At 45.8% G+C, this 12,477-nt stretch overlaps 1 protein-coding gene across 4 annotated transcripts in view; it reads left to right on the forward strand.

Annotated features, from left to right (window-relative positions):
* LRRC7 (leucine rich repeat containing 7) overlaps positions 1 to 12,477 on the forward strand; it is a 107,292-nt gene that overhangs the window by 38,630 nt on the left and 56,185 nt on the right. For all 4 annotated transcript variants that reach the window (XM_066555364.1, XM_066555361.1, XM_066555362.1 and 1 more), the window contains exons 2-5: positions 5,310 to 5,512; positions 9,194 to 9,311; positions 10,127 to 10,205; positions 11,360 to 11,449. In XM_066555364.1, coding sequence (XP_066411461.1) covers positions 5,310 to 5,512; positions 9,194 to 9,311; positions 10,127 to 10,205; positions 11,360 to 11,449 — 490 coding nt within the window. The remainder of the gene's footprint in view (positions 1 to 5,309; positions 5,513 to 9,193; positions 9,312 to 10,126; positions 10,206 to 11,359; positions 11,450 to 12,477) is intronic.

Here is a 12,477-nt window from a genome sequence, read left to right on the forward strand (position 1 = left end):
TCTCTGCTGTTCCTTTGGAGAGCACTTCCAGCCATTGCTCCATAAAGCATCAAATAAAGCCCATTTCATCCCAAATTTCACAGCACATCATCTCTTAAACGGAAGGATTACTTCACATAAAAGCTGTGACACATCAAAGATGCAAGCAGAAATGTAAATTCCCTGATTTCCAGACAGAACACTTCCCCAAGAAATGTCTCCTGTTTATTGGGATTCTCTCCTGCTGAAATGTCTGCAGGGTGAGCTGTCAGAGTGATTGGAATTTCTAGCAATTAACGGCATAATGATTAATTTTCAACGTGTGCCACTAATGTGCGACAAATTACTGGAATTCTGTCACTCCTATAAAAAGAATCTGGGGTTTTCCTTGAGGTTGTGCAAGAAATGTGTGTAGGGAGAACAGGACACAGATTATTGATAATCAAACCAACCCCAACAACTGCTTTTGCTGTCACTAAACTGCCTTTGCAATTGGAGTCATCATCATCTAGGATTATCCAAAACCATTTACTCAGAAAAGCTCCTTTAGGAAGGAATTTCAAGGAAGGAAATTGGGAATTTCGAGGGCAAGGCCAATAGTAACCTTTGGAATCAATATCTTATCAGAAAAGATAAAGATTTGTCTTTATATCCCAAAGGTGTAAGGTCTGGGCATTCAAGACTGATACTTGGTAGAAATAATTCTTCAATTTTACTTCACCCTTTTTCTGCACCTTTCCCAGATCTCAAGGTTCAGGTCTCCAGGGACCTCCCAGGATTTGCAGCAAAGCCAGGGAAACTTCCCCTCATTCATATTCCCAGAGACAAAAGCTGAAATCTGATTTTTCATGCTTGGTTATTTTATTTTAGGATTAGCCAAATCTGAATGTGAACCTGAATGCAGACCATTGTAATGGGGACATAATGAAGAGAATTCAATTACCAGCATTAAATGGCATTTCTGGGGGAGATATGCTGCTTATCTGGGAATTTCTGTGCAGGAAAACAATTCAGATAATATTGCACACCCCTGTCTTTGATAAGACCAATTCCCCTTTGGAAGCTCCCTAATAATTCTGTTATTGTGACTTTAAAGCCAGAGTTCCTTAATCTTTCAGGAAGGTTAATGAAGATTATTACCAATGGCTTCTACGACCAGAATAAATCCCTAATTTTGCATTTCCAATTAGGAGCAGAACAGGGACATTCCCACCTCCCTCACCTGGCTCAGGGGGGAAGTTTGGGACAAAATGCTTCTTTGCTTCTAAACTGGGTGTGGAGAAGTGGAACTTGGATGAAACGGAGAGACTTCCCATGGAGAATCCCAGGATTCCTGAGGCTGGGAAAGCTTTCCAAGGTCACTGAGTCCAACCTGTGGCCGATCCCCTCCGATGTTTTTATGGGACATCAAAGACTCCACCCCCCTGCCATGGCAGGGGCACTTCCCACCATCCCAGGCTGCTCTGAGTCTTATCCAGCCTGGCCCTGGGCATTGCCAGGGATCCAGGGGCAGCCACAGCTGCTCTGGATCCTCCCAGCCAGGAATTCCTTCCCAAAACCCCATCCACCCCTGCCCTCTGCCAATGGAAAGGCTTTCCCTGGGTCCTGTCCCCCTTGCTCCATCCCTCTGCTCATCCTGGGCTCTCTGCAGCAGCTCCAGCTCCTCCCCGTGCTGGGACAGGGCTGGGGCACTCTGCAGGTGGGGTCTCAGCTGGGCAGAGGGGCAGCATCCAGGCTGGGAATGCTCCTTCCCCTTGGAAGAAATCAAGCAGGTTTCTCAGCAAGAGCAACGCTGCTTTTCAGGCAGAGAATAAGCAGCTTCCACCTCATCAGAGGCCTTTTCTGAATGGGAAAATTGGGGGGGGGGGAAATGCAAAACAGCAGCAAGGACTGATGTCAGAGCTTGCATAAGCACAATTCCCATGTCACAAGCACGGGATTACAGCTGCAGACCAAAGTTTGGGATGAAGAATACAAGGTAGGGGTAGCGAGAGTTACACAACTGCCAGAGCAAAGAGACAAAGTGCTGAAAACTCCCAGCATCCGTGCAAAGCTGGTGCCCACAAAGCTGCAGCTCGCAGAAAGGTGAGCAGCAAATTTAAAAACCAAAATGTGGGTGAGGAGGTGGCAGAGCTGTGGAGAGGTCCCACGTGGTTGTAAATGCAGAGAGAACCTTCCTCCGTTCCTCCAAGGCTCTGAATTATGAACAGGGCTGTGTTTCTCATTGAAATGTGCTGCTGGAAATGAAGAGGGCTCCGAGAGCTTTGAAGTTCCCTAATTATGGCAGTGACCCAGACTGCAACTGGGCACTGTGGAAATCAGCCAGGCAGCCCACAGAATTCATGAAAGGGAAGAAAGGAAACACAAGTGGATGTCTGGCCAGTGCCAGGAGAATATCCATGGGGAAAAGGCTTTGGGGCTGAGGGAAATTTGAGGGTTGTTTTCTTTTTTAATTCCAACCTTAAGCTCAGCTTTGTTCCATTTCTTGTGTGTAGTCCCCGTTATCAAATCTCTTTCGGCACAGAAAAGGTAAATTCTGGGGTATTGGGACAGACTGGGAAATTCCCAGTGCCTTCCTTGGGTCAGAAGAGGGAGCAGCTGCCCTGGAACCCCCCCAGGAGCCCTGGTGAATGCTCCAGGAAGGGCTCCTGCTTTCCAAACAAGTCCTTCATGGGATTTGTGGAAAAGAGGGGTGTGCTTTAGAGAAGGGGAGGTTCAGATTGGATTCTTTGTTGGAGATTTAGATGGGACACAGGGAAGGAATTCCATATTTATGGTGTTAATTGTGCTGCTAAAAGAGAAGGAAAACCATCCCTCATGTGAGATATGTGACAAAGGAGGCACTCAGGAGAATTCCCTGCTGCTCTGGAAATAATCCCTATTTTCTGAACCCTCTGACCAATGTTTTACTGCTCATTCCAGCCCTGCCACACTCCCAAGTTCTCTGCTTTCAGCATTTCTCAGTAACTTTCTAGCTCTGCCAGATCCCTGCAACTGGGATTTCTTGGAGTTTTCTGAAGGCAATTGGAAGGGCAGGAGGGGTTTGATGTTTGCTGCCCAGTCAGACAGCTCAGGCTGTCCCTGGGAGCCCAGAACCTGCTGCCTTTGGCCCTGCTTGAATTTTGGCTCTGGTTATTCTGGGTATTTATTGAATTTTGGCTCTGTGGCACTGCAACAACTCCCTGAGATGCCAGCACTTCGGTGAAGTGTTCCGTGGAAAACTTGCTCTGGGAGAAAAATTAAATCCATCATTAATGTATCCTGCAGAAGAGCAAATTAGGGATTGATTTATCCTGCCAATCACACAGAGGCCACTTCTGGAGCTTTTTGGAGCAGCATTTCCACCACCCCCGTTCTGCACCCCCTGCTGGACTCTTCGGGAGAGCCCAGAATTCCAGAATTGGGGTTGGAAGGGAACTTCAATCCCATCCCATCCCATCCCTGCCGTGGCAGGGACACCTTCCACTGTCCCAGGCTGCTCCTGGGACACTTTTAGGGACCCAGGGGCACCCACAGCTGCTCTGGGAATCCCATCCCAGCCAGGAATTCCTTCCCAAGGCATTTGGAGTGTTGGAATCTGTTGAGCTGTTTCGTCCCATCTTTAAATCAGCTGGGTGAGCCTGCAGCAGTTTTCTCTGTCTTTCCTGCAGGTGAGGGAAATGTCTTCTCCTGTGACTCCTGAGAAACAGGGATTAGTGTTTTCCTGCACAAAAGGTCCATGAATTGAGAAGGGATTGTAAATTATTGTAATTGATTTCCATAAAGCTCCTGTTTTCCTCAGATGAGGGAGTTTCTTTATAAGACAATAAACTGCAGGAACTGATAATGAGCTGCTTGCTGGAGCTGAAAAGGAGCAGGTTATTTTATGCTGCTTTCCTCATTTATCTGTCTTTATTCAAGAAATAATCTGATTTTGGAGCTCTTCTGGAGGCTCTGAACTCCCTGTGTAATGTGTGACGTGGGGCAGTGACCTCAGGACTCGGCTGTGGGGAATTTCAGTTCTGAAATGGGGAAAAGCACCAAGCTCTGGTGCTTCCAGGGGGAGTGGGAGAGGGAAGAGGAATCCCCTGCAGGGATTAAGGAATGGATGGAGCTGCTGTGTCCCTGACTCAGCCCAGCCCGGGGGTGGCTCCTGGACTGAGCCTTTTCCATCAGCAACCACCAGCACCGAGGAAAGGATCTCTGAACATCAGCAGAGAGCAAAATGCAGGGAAAGAAAGTGTAATTACCAGAGCTGGAATTAGTCCAGGGTAGGAATTAATAATGCTGAAATTAATAAAAAGTTTAATTACCACAAGCCCACAGGGCGTGAAATTCTGCTCCTTTCAATCATAGCCCAGGTCCTTCCATTCCGTGCTGGTGCTTGCTACAAAAACCTTATTTTACTTTATTTGGATTAATTTAGTGCATTGTTTTCCTAAATCTAGCTCAGAACCTTGAGAGTGGTTTGGAAAATGGAAGTTGAAGGTTGAGCCCTCCTTGCCTTTGTGGTAAATACATTTCAGGACAGCCTGGTTTATCCAGAATGTTTAAGTAACTCTTAAAGGTGTCCAGGATGGATTTAGGGACCGTTTGATGCGTTCCAAATCTGCTTCTGGAGCATTCCCCCATCCTGAAATGGTTTTGTTCCACAAGGAATAGGGGGGCACTGTGTAAAGTTACTCACTGAGTTAGGGGTGCCCACACATGCTGGGGGTGAGGAGGGGCTGCACCACTGGGATTGAGGGTGGGAGAAGTTTGGGAACACTTCCTGGATGTGAATTTTAGTGCAGGAAAAGGAATGGGTTTTGCTAAATCCCCTCTTGGAGCTTCCAGCAGAGCCTGGTGGCATGGGAGGAGCAGGAATGGTTTGGGATCGCTCTGTAGCCAAGGGTCCCATCCCTGCTTTCCTGCTGCAGGAGCCTTTGGGAGCAGCATGGGGAGCTCTGCTGGTGTGGGGGATCCAGGGATAATTCCCATTTCTCATGGGAATCACACCCAGGTACATCCCTGCCAGCTCTGGGCCAGGGACTGGCCTTGCCTCTGTGCTTCCATGGGTGGGTTTGGATCCTGTGCCTTCCCATTTTCCCATTACAGCCAGGCTCGTGGCTGGGCTAAGTGTGTTCCCTTCCATCCCAGGGCAGGGAACAGCTGCAGGGTCCAGGTTTTCTCCTTGCACTCCAAATCCCACCTTTCCATTCCAGCAAGGCGCCACAGACACCTCAGGACACGCGCTCCCGATGTCCCTGGGGAAAACTGCTTTTCATGAGCCGCAATCCGCAGCATAACTCCCAAGAACATTCCCCCAAAACGCTGCTAAAATCCCATTTTTCCTCCCTTTTTTCCCCCAGTATGCTGCTTGGAGATGACCAGCAAAAGGAAGCTGATCGGGCGCCTGGTGCCGTGCCGGTGCTTCCGCGGCGAGGAGGAGATCGTCTCCGTGCTGGACTATTCCCACTGTGGCCTGCAGCAGGTGCCAAAGGAGGTCTTCAACTTCGAGAGGACCCTGGAGGAGCTCTACCTCGATGCCAACCAGATTGAGGAGCTTCCCAAGGTAATCCATGTCCTGCTGGGGTGCCAGGGCAAAGCCCGGGGTGTGTGCCCGGCTCTGGGGCTGCTGGAGCTCCTGGGGAGAGGTGGAGATGGGGGCTCCAGGGATATTCCTTGGAATCGAGTCTGGACTGGGAGGAGAAGGGACTCCCGCTCCTTCTTCACAGCACGGGAATGGGGCAGCTTGGAGCCTGGAACTGGGAAAAACAGTTCTGCAAAATAAATGGTTCTGGCCCTGGAAATTCCTGTGGTACCCAGTACCTGGATCAGGAGTCACCGCTGCCTGTGGATCCTCTCCAGCCCCGCTTTTCCTTCAGGATCAGCCCCTTATCCCTGTGAGAGATTCCTGGCAATGCCAGGGCTGTCCCCTGTGTCAGAGCCAGCCCTTTATCCCTGTGGGATATTGGGAATTCCAGGGCTGTCCCCTATGTCAGAGCCAGCTCTTTATCCCTGCTGGATGTTCCTGGGAATGCCAGGGCTGTCCTCCCTGTCAGAATCAGCCTCTTATCCCTGTGGGACATTGTTAGGAATGCCAGGGCTGCTCCCTGTTAAGATCAGCCCTTTACCCCTTGGGGATAATGCTGGGAAATGCCAACTGTCCAAGCAGGAGTTTCAGAACTGCCCTGAGATCATCCAAGCCATCCTTCGCCTGTAAAATTCCCCTTCTGGAACCTTCCAATCCATTCTCCTGCTGATCAATGTTTGCTATAAGGAATTAAAAGCTACTGTAACCAAAATGTTCTGGAAACAGAGGAGGGAAAGGTGGAAAAACCAATTAGTGGCAGGTGCCGGCTCCATAATGAAGCGTGAAGGATGGGATCCAGGTCTTAATGGAATTTTTCTCCATAATAATGAAAGATGCTTACAAATCTTTAATTAAACATTGCTTCATTCTCCATCATCTTACAGCAAATTTCCCATTTTTGCTGCACAGAGACTTGGTAAAAAATCCATTTACAGAAGTACAAAATGGGCTTTTTCCATGCCACGGGGTTGCTCTGCTGGGATGTGATGGTTCATTGCTTGAGAGGTCTCACTCTGTGGAGGAATTCTGCACAGATGGTGGGGCAGGGCCACCAAAATCCCTTTATTTTCATGGAAAAATGCTGTGGAGAGCTGCCTGAGCTCTCCTGGAGACACAGCACAGAACCAGCTGCGTTCTATCCCCAGAAATCCCAAACGGATCCTGTGGAAAAGCTGCTCAGGAAGCCCTGAGGTCCCATCTTCTCCTTCTTCTCCTTCTTCTTCTTCTTTTTCTTCTTCTTCTTCTTCTTCTTCTTCTTCTAATAATAATAATAATAATAATAATAATAATAATAATAATAATAATAATAAATTCTTTTCCTTCTGCTACTGAGGAATACTGGAAGTCTGTCATTTAGGGAGGGATTTTTGGGACATTTGGGTTGGGCCTCTTGGAATGATCGAAGCGTTTCAGAGAACAAATATATCAGAGCAAGATGCTGTATGGAAAAAATGAGGGCCAAAGGGAAGAAGTCCAAAATGCTGAAGCTGGGATCAAGGTGATAATTTTAATTTAGAGTAAATCAAGTTTAACATAATCTTGGCCATGTGGAAGAGAAGATTAATGGCAGTGTTAATAGCACTCATCGGTTTTTGTCTTAAGCCTTTATTAATTGTAACCAGGAATTCAACAGCTGAAATAATTCCTTTATCAAATTTTCTGCTCGAGGTGTTTTTGCTGCAGAGCTCAAGGCTTTTTTTTTTCATCACTGAATTAATATTCCAGGAGAGAAAATGCTTTTTTTTTTCCCCCATGAAACTGGCACTGTAATACTTAACATGAACTTTTGTGTTTTACATTAAATTCTACCATTCTCTCCTCCCTCTGCAAATGTTTTTTCAAATAATTTATTCCAAAGGAAATTTTCAGTCATTTTCTGTTCTTTGCCAAATATTCTGTGCCCCTGATATTACAAAATTCTTTTGAATCAAAACTCTTGATCGTGTTTTATTATTTAATGAGGAAACAACTTAGCTAAGTCCAGCTCTACTTTAGTTTCAGGTGATGCTCTAAAGACCAGTAAATTATTTTGCATTGAACTGATGCCTCAAACTCATTCTGCCTGATTTTATTTTTACTTTCCATTTAGATATCATACTGATATGATTCCATTCTTTCCCTGCTGATTTTCAGTTCTTCATTTCTTGTATTTCTCTGTTTTTTTAAGGATTTACAAGATGCTTTTATATTTCTAACTCTCTTTTTTTGGCTAAATCCAACCAAGTCTTTTTATTCTCTTTGCCTTTGACTTCATTCTCCTGCTGCAAAAAATCCTTTATTTGTGTGAGTCAAGTGAATTGATGACTAATAAAGGGAAAATTGATCTGGATGAGAGTGGAGTCATTGGAATCAGCATCCAGAGAAACATGAGTGGGCTGGAGTTCTCCCCAGAGGTGCAGAATAAAACCCTGATTTCATAACTCAGAGCTCAGTAGCATCACTTGGATTTGGTCTGAGAGGAATGAAAGTTGTTCATGAGCAGAGGGAATGGTGATTCCAACAAAATCCTGCTGGCCAGGGAGCTCTGGAAACTGGAAAAATATCTGTTAATATCCAGTGGGTGAAAAAAAAGCAATTTTGGGACTTCATTCCACGTCTCATATTCCTTCTGATGCCTCATAAAATCATTCCAGAGGGAAGATTTTTAATTTGGCTTCTCCCTCCAGCAGTTCCAAAGCCTTGGGTGTGTCCAGGTGGGGTCAGAACTCTGAGTTCCAAGCCTTCCTCAGCTCCCAAAGGAATTCCTGGTGAAAACGGGGAAACCACTTCTATAAAATTGGAATTTGATGGAAAAATTAGAATTGAGTCCTGAATTTTGGGCAGGGGTTTCAAGAAAGTATCCTTTGGATAATGCCCAGGCATTTTTGGATCTTGAGGATAATTATTTAATCTGAATAAAGTCACAGTATTTTAAAATCTGCCATGAAATTTAATTATGAAATCGAATATTTTAATTTACCGGGAGCACAAAAACTTGGGAATTTTTATGACAAATATAAAACACAGCAATAAACATGAATTACATGCAATGATATAAAAATCACAAGATATTGATTGCAGTGAATTCACAGGTTTTGAGTGTTTTTGAACATCCCAGTTACCCATGACCTGTTTGTCCTATCCCCTGTCACTGTCACATTTTCTGAAAAATCCCTTTGCCAGGATTTCTTCTCTTGGGAAGCTGAGAAGCCTCAGAGGAAAAGGAAAACAATATTATCTCATTTGCTTCTCCTGTGTTTTGCTGCTTTGGAATGTGGTTGGAGATTGTTTATCCAACATGTGAATTGTTGTCACTTAATGACCAATCACGGTCAGGCTGTGTCGGACTCTGAGGAGAGTCACGAGTTTTTCATTAGTATCTTGTTAAGCCTTCTGTGAGGATCCTTTCTCTATTCTTTAGTATAGTTTTAGGATAGCATTCTTTTATATAAAATAGTAAATGAGCCTTCTAAGAACATGGAGTCAGATTCATCATTTCCTCCTTCATCCTGGGGACCCAGCAGATACCACAATCCCCGTCAACCATGGGAATGCCTTCCCAAAAATCCCCCTGGGAGGGTGGAATTCTGCTGTGGCCGGGGGGGAAGGTTTGTGCTGGTTGTGTGTCAGTAATGATCCCAAATGGATTTATTCCTTCTCCCCCTGGAACCCCCGGAACAGCAACTGTTCAACTGCCAGGCCCTGCGGAAGCTGAGCATCCCCGACAACGACCTGTCCAGCCTCCCCACCTCCATTGCCAGCCTGGTCAACCTCCGTGAGCTCGACATCAGCAAGAATGGTGAGGGCTCCCCTTCCCCAGCGTCCCCAAAAACACGGGAGCTGAGATGGAGTTTTGGCTCCTCGCGGTGCGGAAATTTGCGCTCCGGCCCAGGTTCCGCGCGCGGCGCTTTCGGGGAGGGTCTGTGCAAACCCAGCTCTGGTCTTTCCTTTAAAAAATCGAGTTTTCTTCAGTGTCCTGTGCTCTGGGGGCTTCTGCCCAGCTGGGAGTAGGAATGTGAGGCCAGTTTTCCTTGCACTTAGGAGCATTCCACTTCCAAAGGGGTTTAGAGCACGCTGGGCTCTTGTGTGGGGGATTTAAACAATTCCCAGGATTTATCTGGGCTGGTTTGCTGCTGTGCATGCCCAAATCTGGGAATTTTCATTCCATTTTCATATCAATGGGCCTAAAAACCTTTGCTGTCTGAGCTTGAGGGTCTTTGTTTTTAAAAAATGAGACTTAGAAACCCCTGGAAACTTTGGGATATTTCCTGTCAGTGGAGGTCTGGAGACTGTGAGAGAAAAGCAGTTTGGGAAGGGATGAAGGCACAAATCTCTGCACAAATTATATCACTGTTGATTCTAGAACATTATATAAATCAAGCATTAGCAGAAGAGTTATAATTCTGTGTATTCATGCATTTATTTAGGGCTTGAGCATCAACTTTTGGATGATCATTCCAAACTGTTTCCTTCCTGCTTGAGCTGAAGTCTGAGCTGGAAATCCCAACCGAGCATTTATGAACAGACCAGGCTGAACAGTTTTTGTGTAGATAATATTTGTCTATGTCTAATAAATATTTTTGTGTATCTAATACTCTTTCCATGTTTTTTTAGGAATCCAAGATTTCCCAGAAAACATTAAATGTTGTAAATGTTTAACAATAATCGAAGCCAGCGTCAACCCCGTGTCCAAGTGAGTACCAGGAGCTCGTTTTACTCATTCCAAAGGCACAAAATGTGCTCAACATGAGCTCAGAGATTTTTATTCAGTCCTTTTGCAGGGTTAATCTGAATGTCTTTCTAATTGTTTGAATTTAAACAATTAAAATTGTTTCTAATTTAAACCCAGAGTGGGTTTGTCTGAGATCTGAGTACTCTGGTAGTGCCAGTCAGGCTGGGCAGTCTCTGATCACAGGGGTGAGGCTTCACCTGGACATTTTGCAAGACCTTATTCCTTATTCCTTCCAAAATCTTGCAAAAATAGTAACAGAAAATGAGTTGCAAATCCAGGATTTACAAAGTGGAGTGAAGGGGAGAAAGGGTGAAATGTCGATGTTTCAGTTTAAAACAAATAGAGAGAAATAGAGGAGGGAGAGGGAGGAAGAATGAGAGGGAAAGAGGAGAGAAGGAGAAAAAAGGAAAAAGATTAAGAGAAAAGAGAGAAAGAGAAGGAAGGAAGCGAGGGATGGAGGAAGGAAGAAGGAGAAGTGAAAAGGAAAGGAAAGGAAAGGAAAGGAAAGGAAAGGAAAGGAAAGGAAAGGAAAGGAAAGGAAAGGAAAGGAAAGGAAAGGAAAGGAAAGGAAAGGAAAGGAAAGGAAAGGAAAGGAAAGGAAAGGAAAGGAAAGGAAAGGAAAGGAAAGGAAAGGAAAGGAAAGGAAAGGAAAGGAAAGGAAAGGAAAGGAAAGGAAAGGAAAGGAAAGGAAAGGAAAGGAAAGGAAAGGAAAGGAAAGGAAAGGAAAGGAAAGGAAAGGAAAGAAAAGAAAAGAAAAGAAAAGAAAAGAAAAGAAAAGAAAAGAAAAGAAAAGAAAAGAAAAGAAAAGAAAAGAAAAGAAAAGAAAAGAAAAGAAAAGAAAAGAAAAGAAAAAGAACCTTTGGTTTAAATCCCTCAAGCAGGAAGGAAGCAAAGGCTGCTGTTCCCTGAATGTGCCAGGCCTTTGCATTTCCTGCTTGTAGCAGTGCAGAGAAGATGGGAATGGGCAAAAATGTCTGTTCAAAGTGAGTTCTTCAGGAGAATTTGGGTAGAAGAAGTAGGTGAGAGAGAAAGTCACCTTTCTGCTTCTAAATATACATTGTTATTATCTCCATGGCAACTCGGGGTGAGCATTAAGGTTTGCTCTGTTTTTTTAGGCTGCCAGATGGCTTCACACAACTTCTAAATTTGACCCAGCTCTATCTAAACGATGCCTTTTTGGAGTTTCTTCCAGCTAACTTTGGAAGGTAAGGATGAGTCACCACAGCACATTCCTGTCGTTGAACACAGCTCAGGCTCCGAGGGACCGGCTCAGAGCTGGCTCCCCTTGAAAAACTGAGCGCAAAACCCAGAGATTTTGGCTTTTCAGGCCTGTTTTTGTCAGGAACGGGGTGGAGAGGCGATGGAGGCCGGGGAGAGGTGAGGAGCAGCAGGGCTCATCCCTCAGCAGTGACTCAGCCGCGCAGGGCCAGAGGCAGCAGGTTCCTCTCAGGTCCCCTCCGGGTGACAAAGGGACAGGAGGGTGAGGAGCTGTGGGTCAGGAGGGCAGGGAGAGGTGGCCGAGGGTGCTGGAACAGGCAAAGGTGAAATGTGGGAGCAGAAGCAGGGAGAGGAGTCCGGAGACAGCAGGGCAGGAGGGTGGGGAGCGAGGGCGAAAATAAACCCAGCAGGAGCAGAGCCAAAGATGTCAGATGAGGACAGAGCAGAGGTGGTGGCATCAGGGTGTAGTGGGTTTGGCTCACTGATTAGAGATTTCACCAGTTTCTCAGATCTCCCAGCCAAGGCACCAACTGGTGCGGTGGGTTCAGTGCTGCCAGCCCCCAGCGCACCAATCCACCTCCTGCTAAAGACAGCAGCAGGAGAAAGGCAAAGCGCGCTCAAAACATTCAAAGGGCATCAAGAACATTTTATTAACAGCAATAAAAGGCAAAAAAAAGGAGTAAGAATCAAAGCAAACCCTTGAGAACACTTCTCCTCCCCCCACAAACTTCTCTTTTCCCAGTGGACACAGAGTGAATCCAATTCCCACAGGAGCTGCACAGCCCTGGCAGAAATGGGGAATTTACCCCACTGGGAACTGCTGGGATTTCTGCCCTTGGATTGGCCCCTGGGCAAGGAGCTCAGGAGACAAAAGATCAGCAGAGAAAAGCTCTGGTTTTATTACAGAGCTCACCCAAGCCCAGCTTTAGGCTGGTCCCCGCGGCCACCTGGGTGACAGTTCTGTTATTTATTTAAATTATTTTTATTTCTTTAAGTTATTTGATTTAATTTCTTT

The sequence above is a fragment of the Molothrus aeneus genome, chromosome 9 (genome assembly GCF_037042795.1).
Source record: "Molothrus aeneus isolate 106 chromosome 9, BPBGC_Maene_1.0, whole genome shotgun sequence".
NCBI lineage: Eukaryota > Metazoa > Chordata > Aves > Passeriformes > Icteridae > Molothrus > Molothrus aeneus.